Source organism: Furipterus horrens, unplaced genomic scaffold (genome assembly GCF_987537825.1).
Source record: "Furipterus horrens unplaced genomic scaffold, mFurHor1.1.pri manual_scaffold_1, whole genome shotgun sequence".
Taxonomy (NCBI): Eukaryota; Metazoa; Chordata; class Mammalia; order Chiroptera; family Furipteridae; genus Furipterus; species Furipterus horrens.
This window is the reverse complement of record NW_028327171.1, coordinates 216,568,330-216,591,365: the sequence shown is the minus strand read 5'-3', so window position 1 is coordinate 216,591,365 and position 23,036 is coordinate 216,568,330. Positions and strand designations below refer to the sequence as shown.

The window sequence follows — 23,036 nt, the reverse complement described above, 5'->3', positions numbered from 1 at the left end:
CGGCGTGCGCTGGACCCAGGGTCCGGGTTCGTCTGACTCCAAGCACCTGGCTTTCCTCATTGCCACGGACTCCCTCGTTGTTTCTGAATGGCTCCGAGTTCAGGCTGTTGCATTGGATCCACATGTTGTCATAGAGCATTAAAGCGCTTTGCTCCTCATCTTCTTGTGAGCCTTCGGAGCAGGGGCCCATGTGAGTAGCGAGGGGTCCGTCCCTTCGGAGCTCTGTGATTGGGGCCAATTACCCTCTGAGCCCTGGTCTCTTCTCTACAAGCGTGGGGGTGACACGGGCCTGGAAAGATAATGGGAAGATGCAGGAGGTTAAGGAGGTTAATGGTGAGGAGCAGCGCGTGGATCGTTGGTGGTGCTGGGTCACTTTCGATGTCATGGCATCGGAAAGAGCGGTTTGGTCACGTCATAGGCTAAAGCCAGTGCCCCTCTTCTCTACCGCTGGCCACGCCCTTGACCAGGGACCCCCTGAGCACCCTGGGACACCGGGACCAGCTCCGTCATTAGTGGGCCTCAGGGCAAAATGAAAGTGAAGGGCCCTTGTTCAAAAGTTACTCAGAATTTCAGAACAGCATTAAACCAAGTGTGGGGGCCCTGTGAGCACCGGGTCTTGTTGGCCAGCGCGGGTTGCATACCTGTGAGCCAGGACGGAGTTGGGAGGAGAAGAGAGGTGCTGTCTCTGGCCAGGGGACACACACCTGGACAGAGAAGGCCTGGGCCAGCTCGCTGAGGGTCTCTTGGAAGAGCCCGGGCTCTGGAGCTGACCTCATCGGATTGGGGACGGGCGGGTGCAGAGGCTGACGGGCAGGTTTGGTGCGGGCGGGGCTGCCTTCGGGTTTGGGGGGGGACAGGGTGTTGTGGGCTGGCAGGGAAGAGGTCCGGGGTCCCATCTAGCGAGCCCACCTGGACGCCAGCATGGCGGGAAGTCGCATTTGCTGGTGTGGGGACCGCGCAGCAGGGCGCCGGCCCCCAGGAGCCTCCGGAGCCGTGGGCGCGCTCCGCTCCGAGACAGAGGTGGGCGCCCAGTGGGCTTTTGCTGGGGGAGGGGGGCAAGTGCTGAGTATTAACAGAATAAGGGGAAGGTTTGAATCGGCCCGGCCGCCATGGCTGCGTTTCAGAGGCCGTGTTCTGGGCAAAGCCCGCTCCCCCCCTGGATGGGAGCTCTCGGGCGGGCTTCCTCCCAACGTGATTTCAGAGGGACGCTGGGAGTCACAGCCCCGCCGCTCCCGTGCCCGTGCGTGCTGGTCCTCCGGACTCTTCTCCGCGCTGCCGTCCTCTTGGGGCCCGGCTGCCGCCGCCTGCCTCTGCGGGACAGGAAGGCCGGTGTAGCGGCCCGGGGCTTAGCGGGGGCCGCAGGCACTCAGCCGCTCCGTTCAGAGGGTCTCCTTGGTCGGTTCGGTCAAAGCTATTTTTTCACGAAAGGGACAAACCCGTCATTCACTAGGCAGCCGCGTCCGCGTCAAGCCGTGGTCATTCTCTGGCCTGTTTTCTCTTTCAGGCCCCCCGCGGTGCTCAGACACGTTCAGGATGAGGAAGCACCGGCTCCTGCCCTCAGTGGCCATCTTCTGCCTTTGGCTTTCAGGCTTTGCAGTGACTCATGCGCAACAGCAGCAAGCAGGTAAGACCCAGACACGCGTCTCCACGCTCTCTAGACGGCGCCGCGCCCTGCGCTCTCTCTGGTGGCTGCAGAGCTCACGGGGGCTGTCGGGAGCGAGAAGAGCCCACCCTTACGGGACGTCCGCCTAGTTTGCAAACCTTCTCAGATACGCGTGACCCACCGAGAGCTGCTCTTACTAGAACTTGGGTGTGTGTCTCGGAGTTGGTTCGCAGTGGTTGGTTTTACACTGGGTGTGAACAGAACGTTTGTATCACACAAGGTTTACCCTCTGAGCAGCGTTCCACGCTTCTGGCGCCTGCTGGTCTCTGAGCCCCTAAAACCAGGGGAGGGCATTGTTTTCCTTGGAAACAAAACACAGTTCAGGACACAGAAACATTTGTCATCTAGAATCGTCAGACCTTTTAGAAATCAGTTTCCTCAAAGTATTTTTAAAAAACCGATCCTACATGAAGCCTATTAAGGATTTGCTTGCAGAGTTTTAGAAAACCGGGAAATGCTTCATGCATTGTGAGCTGGAAGGGTGCCTAGGGCCTCCTCTCTTTTGCGGAGAGAGCACGGCCCCTGGTGGGGACCGTCCCCCCGGCCTGCTAGCTGTTAGATGGGCGCTGGATGCCAGCTCAGGGGGAGGCGCCCTTGGCTGGGCACTGGGTCAGCCTGAGGCGAGTAGAGCCTGGGAGCCCGCCGGGGTCGCCCGCCGACCACAGCAGCAGCAGGACCGCAGCCTCGCCCCCGCCCCCGCCCCCAGCTTCCTGCGCCCGCGGGATCCATCTCCGGAGCAGAGAAATTATGTCCAACGTCTGTGGAGGCGTTTTTGGCCCTGGCAAATATGTAGTCAGTGGTCAGGGCGCCGTCCTCCATGCTACCCGGTCTGAGGGCGATGAGACTCGGCCTTTCTGTGCAGGGACACGAGTCTTCGTCACTGATTAAGGAAGACTCATGTGTTGGGTTTATTTCTCGTGCGATTGTCCGAAGCATCGGAGGTTAGTGAATGTCACACAGCTTCATTTCCACGATCCCTTCTTGCCAAGGCCGAGTTCCACATCCCCAAAAACCAAAGAGTGAATTCATAACATGATGGTGGGTCACTTCCAATAGGCTATCCTTCTGGTCCAATCAGGTGGGTTTTGGGGTTCAAAGTGCCACTTAAGTCATGCTTGAGTTAAAAGACACCCCGGAGGGCAGTTTTCCCCATTCTGGACCCTGCCCCAGAGCGGCGTGCAATCACCTTGATTGCGTGTGGGCCTCGGGCCACTGACGCGGCCCCGGCAGCTTTGAGTTCCTGGCCCCCAGTCCCCGCTCCCCAGGTAAGTGAGCCCACCTGTCTGTGTGGCCAGCGAGGTGTGAGTTCTTCAGTGACAGCTTAGCATCAAGGGGATTAGCTTAGGAAGGCTCTGCCCTGCTAGGAAGGACCTGCTTGACCAGGAGAAAAATCTAAACCAATGTCTTTTTTTAAAGATGTCAAAAACGGTGCCGCTGCCGATATAATATTTCTAGTGGATTCCTCTTGGAGCATTGGGAAGGAGCATTTCCAACTCATTCGAGAGTTTCTGTACGATGTTATAAAGTCTTTAGCTGTGGGAGAAAACGATTTCCGTTTTGCTCTGGTCCAGTTTCACGGCAACCCACATACCGAGTTCCTGTTAAACACGTATCGTTCCAAACAAGAGGTCCTCTCCCACATTTCCGACATGCCTTACACTGGGGGAAGCAATCAGACCGGAAAAGGACTAGAGTACGTAATGCAAAGCCACCTCACTGAGGCTGCCGGGAGCCGGGCCGGGCAAGGCGTCCCCCAGGTGGTCGTAGTGTTGACCGACGGACGCTCGGACGACCGCCTCGCTCTGCCCTCAGCGGAACTTAAGTCTGCTGACGTTAACGTCTTTGCGATCGGAGTTGAGGATGCGGATGAAGGAGCCTTAAGAGAACTAGCAAGCGAGCCGTTCCAAATGCATGTTTTCCACCTAGAGAATGCCACCTCACTTCATGACATAGTAGGCAACTTAGTGTCCTCTGTCCACGCGTCCGTGGCTCCAGGAAGGGCTGGAGGCACAGAGACCCTTAAAGACATCACAGGTAATGGCCACGCGTCACGCTGCTGCCTGCCTCGCGGTGCTTTGGAGAGATTGGCTTGGCACCTGCTGGCCTTAAAGGGCCCCTGCAGCCCGGCTGCGGCAGCGGTGGGGGTTGGGGGGGACGAGGGGGAGAGATGGCCATTCACAGGTTTAAAAACAAAGGTTTGACTCTTCTCTGCTGTCTCCTTCTGAGAGAGAGCATTGCCCCCACATCCGAGTGGGTGCTTTTTAGGGACAATGACATTTTAACTCAGAAAGTTCACACCCCACAAAGCGCGCTTCTAGGGTCCTTTGAAAAGGAGGCCTCGGCATGGCCGTTTGTGGTCGGATCCGAGGGCTGTGCCTTAGAGAAGGCGCCGGGCCAGAGCACGCGGACAGCGGAGAGAGGGCGCCCACCAGTGTCCATGGAGGGCCAGAGCGCGCGCCGCTCTCCTGCGCGATGGCGCTTATTGCAGAGGATGGAGGGACTAGGACCGGAGGGAACCTTACATGTGACGCAGCCCGAGTCTGCGGGGAGGCCTTGAGTGCCGGAAGGGAACGGGCGTGCAGTGAGTGAGGGTCTGAGCTGCAGGCCCCGAGGTCTGGCTCTGGGTCTGGTCTTGTCCCACGTCCACGGCACAACCGTGGCTGTGCCCACAGAGGTCCTCTTGTCCCAACCGGCCCACCAGAGCCACTGAGAACACCCGGCGCCGCAGAGACACCTGTGGACCGAACCGGCTGCCATGCTGTTTCACCAGACAGACCCGAGGGCGCGCTCTCCAGCGCCGAGGTCAGAAAGACCGAGAGGGAAGGCGCCGGTCGAGGAGCGTGTGAAATCTACTGCACGCAGCGCCCTGACCAGTGCCCACGGCTAGGCTTCCTCGGTAGTGATGGGCCGGGTGGGGGGACCCCCTTGTCCAGAAACTAGTCCCTCGAGCTGGGTGCCAGTGGAGAACAGAGGGTTCTAGGAGCCCGTGCAGGAAGTTAAGGTGGACCTAGGGCCTCAGGGAGGGACGCCTGCCTTCTGAGACGGAGGGCAGGGAGGACAGGGGGTTGGGGGAAGGAGCCAGAGTCCTGGGCGGGCAGCGCTTGCTCAGGAGAAGGACTTCAGGGCTAACCCACCCCGGGTGTGTCATTAGGTTGGTCATGAAACGGTTTCCCCCGAAGGGTCCCCGTGATTTCAGCTTTGACGGGGTGAGAGGGCTCCTGCCTCCTCCTCACAGAGTGGAGTGAGGGCCAGGCTGGGTCCCTGACAGATAACACTGAGGAGCGTCCCCTCCTTCGAATGACACGCTTCCCCTCTGCGCTAGAGCTGATCCTGCTAATGACAGGAATAGACGTGGGACCCGTGAGAGCCCCCCACGCCGAATACTCCAGGCTACGAGGGAACGGCAAGAGGTTAGCGTGGGCGGCAGTGGCCGCAGTGGCAACACTGTTCTGACCATCACTTCTCTAAATACAGGGGAAATAACTAATTCATGTCAAAAAATAGCGAGGGGATCAATAGCACACGGGATGTCTTTGCTTTCCGGATGTCCTGGCCAGATCAGGAAAAAGGGTACCCGGGATTGCCTTTAGGTTTAATCCTTACATAAGTGGATGGGTGATTAGAACCTGAACGCTCAGTGAGCCTGCCAGCCCGGATGTCCCTGCACCGAGGATAAAACCTTTGTTTTTACGCTGAGAAAACATCTCTGTCTTCTAGTGCCTGAGCCACTAGCAGCACCAGGGTGGACTATTAATCCCTTTATGTTGCCTTTTCTAATTCACATCACTCGGCAATTTCTCCAGAATCATACCCCACTGCATGCTCCACAGAAACAATAAAACAATAATAATACTTTCCTGCTTAGGGTTTTGGGGAAAGGTAGCCAGTTGGGGGGGGCACTACAGAGAGTAATTTACTGAGTTAGAGCAATTTCTGCTCGTTACCGGTCCACCACGTAGCTTTGCCCTGTAAATAAATAAATAGATAAATATATATACGTATAAAATGTCATTGATCGCCACTGTTCTAAATGAACTCTACCCCAGCCATCTCTGAAAGTGGTGTTTTTAAAAACCCCTTTTGCCAGGGGCTACAAGACACAAAAGCTTTAAACTAAAGCAAATGCTAAGGGTGACCCATAGTCAGCCAGGGTTCCGGTATCTGCCTTCTTTGCTCTGCAAAACACAAAGATTTCAAGAACTCAGGAAGCCTACCGACTACTTTGCATGTGCCTAGGAAAGGCAAGGGTGATTTTTTAAAGCTGCCTGAGAAACACAGAAGCGCTCCATGAGCTGAGGAAGGCATTGTGCCCACACCGGGTCCTCGGGAAGGTAGTGTCTCCAATGGCGGTGAAAAGCCCATGGGTTTCCCACGGACGCTGCGGAACTTCGCCATAGAAAGTGCCACAGGGGGTGTGAGGCGGGGACCGCGAAGGCAGGAAACTGGAGAGGCTCCCGGTGTTCATTCTCGGTGGATCTGATCACCCTCCGAGTTGCCTGCGGCTCTTGTGTCCCCGAGGCTTTGGGTCTCCCGGGTAACACAGCATGTCATGTCCCATCATGTATGCATAAGAGGACAATGTTGTTTTTCCAGTGATGACAAATTATCCAACGTTTTTCTATGACCTGCAGCTGTTCAGCCTTTGAGAACAGAAAGGTTCAAGGGTGTCCCCTCAGGTTTCATTTAGCTTACTTATACTGCTGTAGATGGCAATAAAAGATAAGTAATAAATTAATAAGAAATGTCTTATCCTGTGATATTTCCTGTTACTGACCCTGGGATCATCATTAATTCTTCGTTTACATGTCTTGCTGCGTTGTGTGTGTGGCAGACCTTCCTTGGTCCCTCAGGGTCATTGGTTTAGGCCTGAGATGTGTTGAGGAATTCTGCGGTGTGATTGGCCCGCTAGGTAGTCATCACGCTGCTGGTCCCGCCCTCTGTGGTCCTTCAGGAATCCCGTGGTTTGGCTAAAGAGTGGCAACTGCCTTGGAATTCTTAGCAAAGGCCCAGTTTTATTCAGGTCTTTGGTGTGACGATGATTAAAAACACAAGCAAAACTGTGCTCATTAGATCTATACTTCCAAGTGAATCATACAAGATATTGCCAAGTTAATATCTTTCCCTGTGCGAGGAATTCGTCTGCAAAGTTGTCGGGGATGGTGTGTATTTGAGGAAAAAAAAAAAAAAAAAGAGAGGAGTTCTGATTCTAGCAGCCCCTGGCTCGGCTTACACGGGGGCAGAGCCCAGGTGGCAACTGACTTCACTGCAGCAAAACTTTCCAATTTCGTGAGGCAAGGTTTGCATCCTGTTTCCACAGTGCAAATAAAAGCAATCTTGTTGGCACAAAGAAAAATAATTTTAAATAGAAAATGTTTTTCACTGCCATTGAAAAGATCAGCACGAATGGTCTTATATATCTTATGATTCTACCCAAAACCCAGTGCCCTAAAATCTCAGGATGTACATATCATACACGGTCACGTGAAATCTGTTCCTGTCCTACCGTGCACTGAAGTAACTAAACAAACACCAGAATAATTGTACTTTTCCCGTAGTTTAAGTCAGTCTGATTTAAATGCTCTAGCTGAGCCTTTAAAAGAATCTCCTCAGGTCTGTAGATTTATCGCTTGCTCGGCGCTTCTATGAAATCCCAGCTCCGAGTGTCGGAATCGGAGTGTCGTGTTGGCCCTCAGGGGGAGGGGACAGAAGAGCTCTCGGCCAGCCATCCATTTTTATGTCCACGTGTAGATCCCCAGAGCTAGCTCTGGTTAAGGGCTTATCAGATGTGCATGGTCCCGTGAGGGGAGTAGCTGAGGGTGTCATAAAAACAGAGTTGGATAATTATGTCATGGCTGATTTCATATCACCCGCTTACCGTGGTTCTGCATTATGTGATTGAATAGGAGGCAGTAGCCTAGTCCCAGACCTGCACTTGAGTTTCACGCAAGCAGACATCCTGCGCAAACGGGAAAATCAAGCCGAAATTTTAAAACTTCAAGTGCCGTTTGAGTTCTTCCTTTCACACAAACAAAGTTGCATCTATGCAGTCATATTGGTTTTGAAAGGAAAAAAGAAAAAAAAAAAGCAACAGTTTCCCAAGGAATCAAGTGTTTAATGTCCTGGGGTGTTGAGCTGCCAAACCCTGCATCTGACATCCCCTTTTGGACAAAGAAAATTCTTACAATCACTTGAGGATAATAAGAGAAACGTCCAACTCATCTTTGGGCTTTTGTTAATGTCTTCCTTTATTTTCTTCCGTAGGCATGGTAATGCACAATCCCACGGAACTTCATTGCCTTCCAAATTTAGTGGAAATTTCTAGAACATGTAGCCATGCTTTTCTCCCATAGAAAAGCAAATGTGATTCCTACAAAGATGGCACAAATGAACATGTGCTAGAAAGGTCCCTATTTTACACCCTCGTTTCTAAGGAGTTGCCTCTTATCCATTCAGAATGCAGAACAAAAAGAGAATTTCACATTCCTTAATCAACATGTGTTTTGTTTGTCTGTATTTCGTGTTTCTTATTGGTTTCCAAAGAAACATGTCAGAACACTGAATGATGCATGTGGTCACTTGTTCTAACGCTTTCACATTTTTTGCATTTCTTTCTTTTAAAGCACAAGACTCTGCTGACATAATTTTCCTTATTGATGGATCAGACAACACCGGAAGTGTCAATTTCACAGTCATTCGGGACTTCCTTGTAAATCTCCTTGAGAGACTGTCAATCGGAACTCAGCAGATCCGAGTGGGGGTGGTCCAGTATAGCGATGAGCCCAGAACCATGTTCTCCTTGGACACCTACGCCACCAAGGCTCTGGTTCTGGACGCGGTCAAGGCCCTTGGGTTCATTGGGGGGGAGTCGGCCAATGTCGGCTTTGCCCTTGACTTCGTGGTGGAGAATCACTTCACCCGGGCAGGGGGCAGCCGAGTGGAAGAAGGGGTTCCCCAGGTGCTGGTCCTCATAAGTGCCGGCCCTTCTAGTGACGAGATCCGCGACGGGGGTGGTGGCGCTGAAGCAGGCTAGCGTGTTCTGTTTCGCCCTTGGAGCTGAGGCCGCCCCCAGGGCAGAGCTTCAGTACGTAGCCACCAATGACAACTTGGTGTTTACTGTCCCGGAATTCCGTAGCTTTGGGGACCTCCAGGAACAATTACTGTCATACATTGTTGGTGTGGCCCAAAGGCTCATTGTCTTGCAACCGCCAACCATTGTCACACAAGGTACGTATGCTCTTCTCGTCATTGAGGGGGAGCGGGGTGTTGGGTGTGTTGGTTTTTGTGGAAGGAAGGCGGGCACCTCCCTGAATGATTCGCCCAGGAGAGCCTGTAAGTACCGCAGCCGAGTCCTCACGAGGTGAGCCAGCTCTTGGATGTGACGTCCCTGGTGGCCTGATTCCTAAGATACTAAAGATCTGTGAGAAGTGGGGAGCTCTCGTCAGATGGCGAGTTGCCAAGAGAGAGTGCTCTGAAGGCCAGGTCAACGAACCTGGTCCTTCGAGACGGCAAACCTCATTGTACCGTTTCTTTGTGATGGAGTCATGCTAAAAATGGATCTCGAGGGCTCATTAGCATCCTAAGAAAGTCACTCCAGGGTAATGGCATTGACCCTGAAGCTCAGCCCGCGGGAAGTGCTCTCACCGATACATGATGGGGTCTCCCCAAAGTCCTTTGCGTGCTGGGCGTTGAGAGATGTGTTTCTGAAGGTAAGATGGAACAAAGCACTCGCTTGGTGCAGTATTTAGGGGAGACTTTCCCCTGTGCCTGTCAAGTTTAGGGGTAGTTCTTTTGAGTGGAGAGATTATTACATACAGTCAAATGAGGGTCTGGGGTGAAAAGCCCAATTGAAGTCATTAAAAAAATATACGACTCATCAAGCCCCATAAATCTCCGTGTAACAACTGCGGGAGGTGGGACATGGATTTCAATGTGTAGATAAGAGTACAGCTGTGCTGGGTGCTGTGGCAGTTCTAGGACGGCAGGAACAGGTCCCCCGTGACGTGACCTGGGGGTCCCATCTGCCCACCGGAGACCTTACCAGTGGTAACAGGCCTATTGCTGGTCCGGTCCATTAGAATTGATGTGCTGTTACATCCAGAAGATTCTCTTGATATTTCCAGACATGCCTCTGGTTGGCATGCAACCTACTAAGGCTTTTCTGGGCTTGGAAACTTGTGGAAACAGACACACAGTTTCCGCAGGCTTTGTGGCCACTGACCGAGCGCCGTGGCTGCTGGGGCGGGAACTGGCCGTTGGGGCCGGAGCCCGTGGAAATCCGCTGCGGGACGCTGGACTGGCCACACGGCCGCTCCGGCTCCAGGGTCTTCCATTTGTGTCAAAGGAGTCCCGCTCGGTGAAGGCGTGGTTCCATTCCGGGGGATGTCCCCGTTCTTTTTCGCTGGGGGGACCGCCTCGCCCTCCCTTCAGTTTCACCAGCTAACTAGCCAGCAAAAGTGTTGACTCCTCATGTCCAAGCATCTTCTCTGATCTCCGTGACTAGCGGTCAGGAGTCAGCAGGTACGCTGGGCTGTCGGGGAGAAGCCGGCCGGCCTGGGGCACGCGGGGCTGGTGGGCAAGGCCCGCATGGCGGCCGGACTGTGGGGCTCTCATGGGGACACAGGTAATGAAAACGTCACCGAGGGCTAAACCAGATACTCCCAGGGTGTGGCAGGTTCAGCGAGGACACTGAAGGGGACTGTCATGGCGAGCGGGGCAGAACGCAGAACGCTTTAGAGGGGTGGCCCGGAAGGCCAGCCTTCGAGGTTGCAGGAAGGAGGGGGCGGAGCCAGGGAGGGGCGGGGCCAGGGGAGGGGCGGGGCCATGGAGGGGCGGGGCCAAGGGAGGGAACCTCCCCTGTGCCCGCGGCTCGCGGGGCCCGGCCCCTGCATGGGGAGACCGGAGAGGCAGGGGCCGCTTCACTGTGCGCACGCGCGTCGGAGATGCACCTGCACCTGGGTGCTGGGTGCCGACATTCTCGTGGGTGGGGAGGCGAGGGCTGGGGGTGTGGGTGGGGAGAGACAGGTCGAAGGGACCAGGCGGCAGGGCCTGCGCTTGCACAGCCGGGGAGGGAAGGAACAGAGTGCCAAGGGGCCCGGGAGGAGCGGGTGCGGGCGCTGGAAGCCCGCGAGGAGAGTGTGGCTCCAGGGTGGCGGCCGAGCCCCTGGGCCCCGAGCTGCCGAGAAGCTGGGCAGGATGAAGCCCTAGAGGCCCCCCTGCTGTGCGCACGTGGAGGGCACTGGCGGGCGCGCGGCGGGAGCGGAGGGCCAGCCCACCGGTGAGACGGCTTTGAGCAGAGAGCGGAGTCGGAAGAGCCCTGCTGCGGGGGGGGGGGGGGGGGGGGGGGGGGGAGCGGAGCTCGCCAGGGCAGCCCTGGCTCCGACGCGGCGCAGGCGGGTGGCTGTGTGACTGCCTGGAGCTGCGCAGAGAAGAGAGGGGCAGGGTGCCGGCCTTGTCAGGTGTGTCTGATGCAGGGAGGGCCCTGGGGAAGGGGGGGGCGGCCCCGAACGGGGAGAGAGAAGTGGAGGGGGCAAGGGGCCCACTGGGAGCCACGGTGAGCAGGTTCGGGGCTGCAGCTGTGGCCGGAGGGGGTGGGGCCTGAAGCTCCCCTGAGTAGGGTGGAGAGGAGACAGCAGTGAGGAAGGGCGACAGGGGTCAAGGACAGCCGCCGGGTCTGGGCTGCCAGGGCTGCAGAGGAGCCAGGTCCTGGGGGACATGCTAGTGTCAGTCACCGGGGAGGTGAGGCTGAAGCCGACCGAGTGGCTGGACCTCGCGTTCGACCCCCAACAAGGGTGTTGCCAACCCAACCCCAGCAGAACCATGTGGCAGCGTGAAGAGGCTCCTCTGGCTTGGCATCTGGTCAGGAAGGGGGAGGTTTCTCTGCGGGGTGGGGAGGGGGCTGCCACTCACACTCAGGCAGGTGACGTGAGCGCCCTGGGACCAGGACCATCCGGGTGTTCCCATGCATCCACTGTGTACGGCGTCCACCTCCCGCTGAACACAGGAAGCTGCGTTAGAGTCAGCGCCCGCTTCTCCGACTGTGGGGCTGAGGGTTCCGTGTGCGGGAGAGTGCGGACCCAGGGGTGTCCGCTATCCTCGTCCGTGTGCAGAGAGCACACATGGCTACATACATGTCCTGCATGGAGCAGAGGAGAGGGAGAAGGGGGCATGGTTTGGAACAGGCAGTGAGTTTCAGCCGCACGTGCGGCACAGCTCCCAGGTGTCTGCAGATCCCTACAGAGCTGAGGCCTTGAACTTCGTTGTTGACCCTGACGCCTAAGCCGTGGTCCCTGCCTGTCCTCGGTGCGTTTCCCCGTCTCCTCCTAAAGAGGGGAGCGTGGACCCATAAATGTCAGTATCGTGAATGTCAAGTGAGGACGAGTGCTGCGGTGGCCAGTCTGAGCAGCAGGACGACGGTGGCCCCTCAGGCCGGATAATCACGAACCTGAGACCGCCTGTCCCAGCTTCACGGGTGTTCCTGGAAGTCCCCGAGGCCCTACCAGTGTCTGGCCGGGGGCTGATGTCAGCTTTCCATTCCCGTGACTCAGGCCAGCTGCCGACACGGTGACCTGGCATGGGGACAGCGGTCTTGCTTTGTGGTTTGTCTGAATTATCACACTCTTACCATGTGACCTAGAGCCTTCACAATGCAGGGCTCTTGCTGAAAAGACTTCCCTGCCTCTTCCTGGTTGTGACATGGACTTCCTTTCTGTAAGTTTTATGACGCCAGGTTGTTGGCGTTTTCCTTTCTCTGCCTGAGAAGTCGAGGCACAGAGACTAGACTGGAAGGAGCGGGGTGCTGGTGCGCTCAGCATTGGTGCTTGGCCGTAGGTGTCTGTGACGCCCAGACAGTGACACAAAGGGCCCCCTCATTGCTTCCTTAGTGATGGGAGCATGGCTCCATGCTGACCTCGGGGCCCAAGCCTTAGATTTATGGCAGAAAAGAGCTTCCAGACGTTTTTAGCGACAGCCTGCTAGCCAACCAGGTGGCTCCTAAAACTAAATCTCTCTGGGCATCCGTTCTGTGAAAAGTGCCAAGTGGGTGGGGGATGGACGGGGAGCCCAAGCTGCCACCTGGTCGGGAAGGACGCAGCTGTCTGTCACGACTTATGTGTGTGTAATGACAAGGTCCCCCCGCTGACATCATGTTAGCCAGAGCCAAAGGTGACGTTCTTGGAACGGAATTAGCTGTGTAGGGTCAGAGTCGCCTGTGGCTGGTAAGACTGTCCCCCTCACCTTCTCACATTGCTACCCACAGTCATCGAAGTCAACAAACGGGACATAGTGTTCCTGGTGGATGGCTCTTCGGCCCTGCCACAGCCCAACTTCAACGCCATCCGCGACTTCGTAGCCAAAGTCATCCAGAGGCTGGAGATCGGACCGGACCTCATCCAGGTGTCCGTGGCTCAGTACGCAGACGAAGTGAAGCCCGAGTTTCTTTTCAGAGGCCACCCCAGCAAGAAGGAGGTCATCACCGCTGTGCGGAGAATGAAGCCCATTGGCGGCCCGGCGCTGCACACAGGCGCCGCCCTGGACTTCGTCCGCGACAATCTGTTCACGAGCGCGGCCGGTCACCGGGCCGCCGAGGGCGTCCCCAAGCTCTTGGTGCTGCTGACAGGCGGTAAGTCTCTCGACGAAGTCAGCCAGCCGGCCCAGGAGCTGAAGAGGAGCGGCATCATGTGCTTCGCCGTCGGGAGCAGGGCTGCTGACCAGGCCGAGCTGGCGGACATGGCCTTCGATGCGTCCCTGGTGTTCACGCCGGCCGAGTTCCAAGCCGCCCCCATGCAGGCCTTGCTGCCCAGCTTGCTGTCACCGCTCAGAACCCTCTCCGGAACCACTGAAGGTACAGCAGGGGGTGTGGGGGGGGGGGGGCAGGCGCGCCGGGGGGCGGGGGGCCGCCAGGCAGAGCCTTTGAGCAGCACAGCAAACGGCTGTTTCCCGTGTGTCTGTTCGGAGACAATTCATAAACGGTGGGGACAAGAGTGACAAACGGCACTGATTTCAGGGTTCTGCTGGCCCTGAGCCGGCCCTTGTGGGACTCAGACGCCATAGGATACAACTTCATGTCCTAGGATGTCCCACGAGATCTGTACACCTTCCAAGGTCATCAGATAAGAACCGTAGGACTTAAACTATGGGACCGGGACCCCTGTCTCTGAAGCATCTAGCTGAGGAGGCCACCTCTCAGTTCCTGTCCCTCGTTGACCGGGGACCCCTGTCCAGCCTCCTTCTCCTGCCCCGAGATGTGGCCTGGGCTCCTCTCCTGAGCTGACAGCCCACCTCTGAGTGACCAGGGCAGAGCGTTAACCCACTGTCCTCTCCCGCTAAGGGTGGTCTTGTCCTTCCGCGGGAAGCATAGGGGCGAGTGGGGGTGAAGAGAAAAAGCCCTCGGTTGTTCAGATCCCTCGCTGAATGTGGTTGTCGTGGGCAGTTATTTTACAAAACATCCAGGCAGTCATGAGCTCATGAACAAGCGTTCCTCGCTGTCCTTGATGAAGACAGGGACCACGGAGGCCGGCTTTTCGGCCTCATGAGCTTTTCCTGAGAGTGTTCGGTGCTTGGCCTACGTTGCATGAACGCACGCTTTCCTCTCTCTCTCTCTCTCTCTCATTTGCTTAAAAATTCCAATCCACACTTCCGTAGCCAAAGCACACTTTGACAGGACACAGAATAAAGTTAGTTGCTCGGCTGACACTTCAGTGAGACACCAGGGAACAGATGGGAAACAATGTTCCCAAAGGCACGGGCTGAGGGTGTGGGGAAGGCCCTCCCATTGGAGGATCACACTTGGGGTGCCTCACGCGTACGACCTCAGCCAAGCAAGGCAAGGAGACGCTTTCCACTGAACAAGTTCCCACGCTCCCATGCGCGCACTCCGGGGGGGATTCCGTGGGCGCCCTGTCCAGAAAAGAGAACGGTAGGCCGTGACCAGTGGGAGCTCCTGGGAAGAGCCTCGGGATGAGGACAGACTCATCGTCACTAAGAACTTTCAGGCCTGAGGAGCTCGTGTTCTCAGGGTAACTCGGGTTAACGCTTCTAATCTGCCTGGAAGCGGAGCTCCCAGTCAAGGTGAACCCCAAGGACCCTGCCTCACGCAGGCAGCCGGGCTCTACGGCACCCTGGACGTTCCTTCCCAGGACGGGTGTTCGGTCTCAAGGGCTCCCGTCATTTCTGTTGGTTGGAAGTGTTGTGCCTTTCGTGTTGTGTGTCTGTGAGCCAGCTTGGCCTGCCCCTCGGCTGTCCCCACGCTCACAAGCGCCAGCCACCGCTGGAGGGAGGCTCGCAGCCCTCTGCCGTGTTTCACCAGCCGGACGCGCCTCGCCTCCCGTGTCCCCGTGTCCTGCGTGTTGGCATGCGTGCCCCTGCTGCAGGCACACATGAGGACACCCTCCGCGGGTGCGTATGTCTGTCTCACTTTGTTCTCTGTGCTTCACTGCAGTTCACGCCAACCAAAGGGATATCGTCTTCCTTTTGGATGGATCGCTCAACGTCGGAAGGACCGACTTCCCCTATGTGCGGGACTTTGTCATGACCGTAGTTAACAGCCTGGATGTGGGAAGCGACAGGATCCGTGTGGGTTTAGTGCAGTTTAGCGACACTCCGGTCACGGAGTTCTCCCTAAACACATACCAGACCAAGGCAGAGGTGCTCGCTCACCTGCGGCAGCTGCAGCCCCGGGGAGGGTCGGGCCTGAACACGGGCTCTGCCCTGCGCTATGTCCGTGCCAACCACTTCACCGAAGCCGGCGGCAGCAGGATCCGCGAACGCGTCCCGCAGCTCCTGCTCCTGCTCGCGGCCGGCCGCTCCCAGGACTCTTATTTGCCAGCGGCCAATGCGCTTGCCCGCGAGGGCGTCCTGACCTTTTGCGTGGGAGCCAAGCAGGTGGATAAGGCCGAGCTTGAGCAGATTGCTTTTAACCCGAGCCTGGTGTATCTCATGGACGATTTCAGCTCCCTGCCAGCTCTGCCCCAGCAGCTGATTCAGCCCCTAACCACGTATGTTAGTGGCGGTGTGGAGGAAGTCCCGCTCGCCCAGCCAGGTAACGCTCCCCCGCCGCACGGGGCTCCCTCCTCCTCCTCCCTGGTAGGCAGGCGGCCCAGCCGGAACTCGAGGGTGTGGTGCTCTGCAGGAAGCTGACCGCGTCCCTTGGGTCGAAGTATTTTGAGTGGAGGTTAGGATACTGCACCCTACCTGTACGTTCTCTGTCTGAAGGGTGCTCATGAATGAAAGCGAGAGCAGGAGTTCAGCCAGAGTTTCCCCCACCTCATCCCACCCTGGATTGAGAAGCAGTTTTTCCCCGATTCTGGGGTGCAGTTGTAGGCGGAAGCGAGAGGGTATCGGCAAGTAGTGATGGGTCCCCGTCACGCACGAGGATGCCTTGGGGTCGATTAGGAGTCGCAGTGCTTTTCCTTACGTGACATTTTTACGTGCACAATCTGCTGTATCCGGAGCCAAGGCTGCAGCTCTCTGCGAGGGTAAGACGGTGTCCAGAGGAGGCCGGGGTCACGGTTCTCACTGCAAGTGAGGACGGGGATAAGGGAGGGCTGCGTTGCTCTCCCAGCGTGCTGAGCAAGGCTGAGGCCCCCGAAACCAACCCGAGTGGGCTCTGAGAACAGTTTGCAGTGAAAGTTGTGTTTCTGTGACCTGGTGCAGCCCCGTAGGGGCCGTTGGCCTTTTGTTGTGGGACGCAGTGACCCGCAGAGCAATGATGGACACTATTTTAGGTCCTGACCCCTAGCCTGCAATGGAATGGGAAGGTAATCCAGTTAGAACAGATACATGTGTGTAACTCAGGTATCCTCCCTTAGTGACCCCCATCAGCCTTTGTCGCTAGAGGTAGGTCAGTTTTTAAGCAAAGGGACAATAAGGACCCCAGCTTCGATAGCTCAGTTTATAATTTGAAAACACTGCCTGTTTCAGAGTGATTGCCCCCTGATGCCAGAAACCAGCCCTCTGGGCTTCTCGGTGCCTTGCTCTGTGGAGGAAGGACCATGCTGGGTTGGGCAGGGCCACCTTGTTCCTCCCGCCCCGTGCCGGTGCTCCCTGCTCGCAAAGAACTAGGGTAATGGGGCGTCTTAATGGCTGCTGCTGGGGGTTTTGTCTTGCCCTGCTGGTCTGGTGATCGTCAGGCGTGTTGCGTGGACTCCCGTTGCCAACGCTGGTGCTGCTGGGCTGACGCCCGTTGGGTGTCTGCCACGTCCTTGGACCTCACTGTGTCCCCGTCCCCTTGTTTTGTAGAAAGCAAACGAGACATTCTCTTCCTCTTCGACGGCTCCGCCAACCTCGTGGGCCAGTTCCAAGCCGTCCGTGACTTTCTCTATAAGACGATCGACGAGCTGGACGTGAAGCCGGAGGGGACCCGGGTGGCGGTGGCCCAGTACAGCGACGACGTCAGGATGGAGTCTCGCTTTGACGAGCACCAGAACAAGCCCGAAATCCTGAATCTGGTGAAGAGAATGAAGATCAAGACCGGCAAAACCCTCAACGTGGGCTACGCCCTGGAGTACGCCCACAGGGCCGTCTTCGTGAAGTCCGCGGGGAGCCGGATCGAAGAGGGCGTCCCTCAGTTCCTGGTGCTGCTGGTGGCCGGGCGGTCGTTCGATCTCGTGGAAGAGGCCGCGCAGAGGCTGAAGCAGAGCGGGGTGGTGATTTTCGCGTTGCAGGCCAAGAACGCGGACGCTGCCCAGCTGGAGCAGATTGTGCTGTCTCCCCCCTTCATCCTGGTTGCTGAGTCGCTGCCCAAGATCGGGGACCTTCAGCCACAGATAGTGAACCTCTTACAGACGGTGCAGACAGGGCCACCGGCACCAGGTACGGCCTGGAGCTCCGGGCGCGCTGCAGCTCGGGTCCCCAGCGTGTGAGTGGGTGGCGGGCTGCGGGCTGCGGGCCCTCCGGTTAGGACCCTCCTTGGGGGTCCAGGGAAGGGGGAACATTCACAGGTGGTTCGTGCAGGAGCAATGAAATGTGCCTTTTCTTTCCCTGCTGGGACTCTCTAGCTGCTCTTGAGGGCAAAACAGGAGAATCAGGGCGATTATTCTTAAGGACATTCAACTCTTTCACAGTAAGATACGTGCTAAAGATTTAGACGTGTTAGTGCTTAGAGATCCTTTTAAGAAACACAGTTTTACTGCGCGCAGAAGAAAAGCCGCCGGGCGTGGTTACATTGTGGTGGCACCAGTCCTCATCTTCCTACTCCCCGCCCCGTGTTCTATATTAAGTGGGCGCCGCTGTGTTCAGATCCCTTCACTGCATCATTAACCACGTAAGGCGTGGTGAGCGGCAGACACATTCCCACCGCAGAGGCCGCCTGGAAAGCTTGCATCCGCAGTACCTGCCCCTGCGTCCAGCCCCTTCCATTTGCTGATACAAAGGCAGTGAAAAGAGTAATTAACTTCATGAGTAATCCCTTTGCTGGAACCGTGGGAATTGAGTGTTTCTGCGGGGCCCACACACTGTTGGTTTTGGGTTGTAACCCGGGCATCTGGGCTGTGTTTTCCCCACCTGACCTGCTGTGAGTTGCAGGGAATCCTCTGCACCGCCCACCTATCAAATGGTCATGGTCACGCGGCTCTGCCGTCCGTGCGCTCCAGCCCCTCGTGGCGTTTCCAGAGCGCACCCTGGGAAGGTAGCAATGCCGCTCCAGCCTGGCACCACTCTCAAATACATGTGCTGTCTCTGTATATCAGTGCATTCCCCCCCATGGCTGCTGTCGTGGATTAACATGAACGGAGTGGCTTTAAACAGAAGTGAAGTCACTGTCTCACAGTTTTAGGGCCAGAAACGCAAAACCCGCGTTCACTGGGCTGAAATCGAGATGTCAGCGAGGTTGCGTTCCTCCGGGGCGTTTGCGTGGGTTGTCCGTTTCCCGGAGGTTTCAGCATCTCCAGGGACCTGCAGTCCTTGGCTAGTGGTCCCTTCCGCCACCTTCCAAGCCAGCAACAGAGCCTGGTCTCTGTCCTCACCCCCTATCTTCTTCCTCCGGACCCGATCCTCTTGGCTCCCTCTTATGAGGACGTCCCCAAAGTCAGGTTCTGGGGATTCAAAACCGGACATTTTTGTGGGGCTGACCACCCCAACTTGTATGAAATTGTCCCCCTCATGTCCTGTTTGAGTCACCCGGGCTGTCTTCCTCCCGGTTTCAGGGGAAAGGGACGTGGTGTTCTTGCTCGACGGCTCCGATGGTGTCCGGAACGGCTTCCCTCTGTTGAAAGATTTTGTCCAGAGAGTGGTGGAGGGCCTGGACGTGGGCCCCGACCGCGTCCGTGTGGCCCTGGTGCAGTACAGCGACCGGACCAGGTCTGAGTTCAACCTGAACTCCCACATGGACCGGCAGGGGGTGGTCAGCGCCGTGCGCGGGCTGACCCTGCTGGGCGGGCCAGCTCCTAACACCGGGGCCGCCCTGGACTTCGTCCTGAGGAATATCCTGATCGGCTCGGCCGGAAGCAGGATCGCGGAAGGCGTCCCCCAGCTCCTGATCGTCCTCACAGCGGACAGGTCTGGGGATGACGTGAGCGGCCCCTCGGTGGTCCTGAAGCGGGGTGGGGCCGTGCCCATCGGCATCGGCATCGGGAATGCCGACATCACCGAGATGCAGACCATTTCCTACGTCCCCGACTTCGCCGTGACCGTCCCGACCTTCGGCCGGCTGACGGACGTCCAGCGGGACCTCTCCCAGAGGGTGACCCAGCTCAGCAGGCAAGAGCTGAACAGGCTGCCTCCAGTCCTGACTCCTCCATCAAGGCCAGGTAAGGAGGGGACTCCCTGGGTCATTGCTCCTTAAAACGTCTGGGGCGGCTTGTTTGGGCCGTGGGCTACAGTGCCCTCCGTTTCGTCTCCCGTGCTGTACAGGGTGTAAACCAGAATATTCCACGGAGATTCAGGGGCCTCGTGTGTTTGTTCTCGGGGGCCAGGGGGGAGGAGGCTGGGGAGATGCTAAGGCTCATGTTTCGGGCCGAAGTCAAGTCTGGCAGGAGGGTGTGTGCCCGGCCGTCCCATGCACCACTCTGGCTCTGCTGGAAGGCCGTGGTGCCGGTGTCCCCAGGGCGCGGCCGTCCCCCTGACAGGAGCAGTTCTGTCCCTCTCAGCTGTCCCCGGGAGGCCCAGCCGGCAGCCTTCCATGACCAGGGCCTGGGTTGGACCCCGGGCGCTTTGTCAAGCTAAAGCACAGTTTCCGAAATACTGGTCTTTCCAGAACTGAAGTGTGAAGGTGGCTTTTGAATTTTCATGGTGCCGAGACGTGTCTTAACTGCAGGAAGGCCACCTGCCCGTGGCCACAGTCCCCTCCGTGTCCTCCTCCCCGCCTGGTTTCCTGGGCCGGGTTCCAATACACCAGACGGTGGGAGCCCGGACGCCGGGAAGGAAGGGGGCCTGAGAATGTGCGTCCCCTCCGTGGGCCCCTGGGCGGGGGGACAGTCGCAATGGGGAGGAGGCAGCTGCGTCTGCTCCCTGTGGCCCACATGCTCCAGAGCACCGTCCCGGACCTCACGGCATGGAGCAGGGGGAGGAAGGGGGGAGGGCCACAGCCCGGGTGCAGCACATTTGGGCAAATGAGGGAGGGGAGGGGGGCTGACGTGGTGTGACCGCGGGGCCAGCTCCTCCTCGCCGGTGTCCAGGACAGAGGGCAGCTGCCCCCAGGCGTCCATGGATGTTCCAAAGTGCTTGTCACCAAGCAAATGGGGGGAACAGTGAGACACACAGGGAAGGAGGCTCCTGCACATCAGCGGGCTTTGTGCCTGGGTCTCCATACAGCCGGCAGGTGGCATTCCCAGGCTCCCTTCCTGCAGGAGTCCTCCCACCCTCCGTGGCCGAGTGGCCAGCGTCCCAGGGACACCGTGGGACATACCCTCACGGCGGACGGGCAGCTTCTTTACCAGGGGCACCGGCGTACATTCCCGCAGTCACACGGTTCCTATGCACTTCCGCTCCTCAGAGTGACTCCTCCTTCCTCCTCCTTCCTCCTCCGCTGCTTCTTCTCTGCCCTGCTCTGCCAGCCTGCTCTGGGGCGGGGCTCTGAGCCCCGTTTCACTGGGAGATGCCGGGGAATGGGAGAACTTCCAGAAGCACCACATGGTCTCTCCCAGCCCCCGGGGTCCATTCCTCAGCACCCCCCCATGACCCTGGTGACCTGTCTCTGCCCCCAGGCTCTCCTCTAAAACGCAAGGGCGTCCTCTGCTTCTTCTCTCTCCTGATCATCGTTCACCACCGAGGATCGGAAGGCATTGCTCTCTCTCTCCTGGGGCCCCACGCCCCCTCCCGCGGCGCCCCGGTCTCCATTGAGACCCCATTCTCTCTACGACTCCGCTCTGAACCAGCCGGTCTGTCCTTCCCTCATGCCGCTGCACAGACTGCTCTTCCCAAGGGCCCGCCCTCTGGCAAAACCCAGCAGTCCATTCTCAGGTGCCACCGGGCTTGATCCACAAACAGCATCTGTCACGGCTGAGTCCCCTCCTTCTCAAACGCCACCCCCACATCATCTGCACGTGGCTCTGGGTGACCAGTCTCTGCCTCCCTCGGAGTGACCCTGCCTTACTCTGGCTGGCTCCCCCTCTTCTCCCCAACTTGTATTCACTGTGCCAGGCTGCAGGCATTTTAACTAGAATAGTTAGAATTAGGGCCCTTTGCCCATTCTGTGGTGATTCCGTGACAAACCGGCCGGTGGTTTGTTCAGGCTGAGAATCAGGTGCCGGTGCAGGCGAAACCCATGGTCTCGTTGGATCCACAGGTGCTGGCGCCAAGAAGGACGTGGTCTTTCTCATCGACGGGTCCCAGAGCGCGGGCCCCGAGTTTCAGCACATCCGTGCCTTCCTCGAGAGGCTGGTGGACCTGCTGGACGTGGGCTTTGACACCACGCGGGTGGCCGTCATCCAGTTCAGCGAGGACCCCAGGGTGGAGTTCCTGCTCAACGCCTACACCAGCAAGGAGGAGGTGCGCAGCGCCGTGAGGCGGCTGCGGCCCAAGGGCGGCCGGCAGGGCAATGTGGGCAGCGCCCTGGAGTACGTGTCGCGGAACATCTTCAAGAGGCCCCTGGGGAGCCGCATTGAGGAGGGCGTCCCCCAGTTCCTGGTCCTCATTTCGTCGGGGAAATCCGGGGACGAGGTGGAAGACCCGGCGGCCGAGCTCAAGCAGGCGGGCGTGGCCCCGCTCGCTGTCGCCAGGAACGCGGACCCGGAGGAGCTGGTCAAGATCTCCCTGAGCCCCGAGTACGTGTTCTCGGTGAGCACCTTCCGGGAGCTGCCCAGCCTGGAGCAGAAGCTTCTGACGCCCATCACCACCCTGACCGCCCAGCAGATCCAGCAGCTGCTGGTCAGCACGCGCTACCCCTCCCCAGGTGAGCAGGGCTGCCTGGTGTGGCCGGCGTCCTCGGGGCGCTGTTGATATCACGAGGGCGCGGGCGCAGAGGTCCACGGTGCTCACGGTGAGTGGAGTGATAGTAAAGTCGCGCCCGAGATGGAGCCAGGCCGGCCCGTTGCTTGTGGCAGCAGGAGGTGGGCCGGGGGCACCTCGGGGTGAGGAGAGGCTCCTGCTAGGACCTGAGCGTGCGGCAGGTGGCTCTGCCTGGGACCCCGCCGGATCAGGTGTTGTCCAGACATGGAAGTACCTCCATGATGGGGTGTCTTGCTGAATCCTCCGGCTGCAGCTGTGACGGGCAAGGAAGCAACGGTCGTGCCTATTAGGAGAGAGGGGTGTTGGGTTAGTTTTGCCTTCTTTTGGTCAGCGTTCTCTGGGGTGACAGCGGGACCTCATTTTTATCTCGACGCGTCGTGGCCACCGCGTGGCTGTCTCCCATGGGAGGTCCCCTGCCGTCTTTGGTCCCACACGAGAGCCCGAGGCTGCCGTGTGCGCGGGGACCGCTGGGCCCCTTCTCAGCGTAAATGGCGCGGTGGCCCGGCTGGCCCGGCCCTCGCTGTGCTGTTCCCACCACGCGCAGCTGGTGGTTTATGGAGCAGCGGACGGGCTGAATCTGTCGCGTGGAAACCTATGAGCAGTTTAGTACACGGCATCCAGCAAGTCCCTAGAACCCTGACTAAGAGGAACTCAGGACGTTTTGATTAATTTCATAGTGAAAAAATGTAGTCACGTAAAGAACTAGGAGGAGAAATATGGAAAATAAAAACTTTGTGAAAATGCGAGAGGGATGTGAGCAGAAAGCTATACTGTGATGTCTGGGGAGCTGCCGCGGCCCTTCGGGAGACAGTGGGGATGTTACCTGAGTGCTCAGGAGCCAAGCGGGGGTCATAGGGGAGGGCAGGACCTTTGACCTCAACGATCTCCCTCTTCTTGTTGGTCTGGGTGAGCTCAGTTCCTTCCGGGAGTAACAGTCCATGATTCTGTAGATACTGGTTTCCGGGATTTGTTTCTAAATATTGCTTTTTATTTT

General features: G+C 57.8%; 1 protein-coding gene across 1 annotated transcript in view; it reads left to right on the top strand.

Moving 5' to 3' along the window:
• The first annotated feature begins 1,511 nt into the window (after nucleotides 1–1,511).
• COL6A3 (collagen type VI alpha 3 chain) overlaps nucleotides 1,512–23,036 on the top strand; it is a 58,363-nt gene continuing 36,838 nt past the window's right edge. Inside the window, 9 exon segments of the mRNA XM_090285131.1 lie at nucleotides 1,512–1,624; nucleotides 3,080–3,697; nucleotides 8,284–8,663; nucleotides 8,665–8,887; nucleotides 12,918–13,502; nucleotides 15,099–15,698; nucleotides 16,898–17,470; nucleotides 18,802–19,404; nucleotides 21,381–21,986. Of these exon segments, the coding sequence (XP_090141257.1) occupies nucleotides 1,534–1,624; nucleotides 3,080–3,697; nucleotides 8,284–8,663; nucleotides 8,665–8,887; nucleotides 12,918–13,502; nucleotides 15,099–15,698; nucleotides 16,898–17,470; nucleotides 18,802–19,404; nucleotides 21,381–21,986 (4,279 nt within the window). The 5' untranslated portion in view covers nucleotides 1,512–1,533.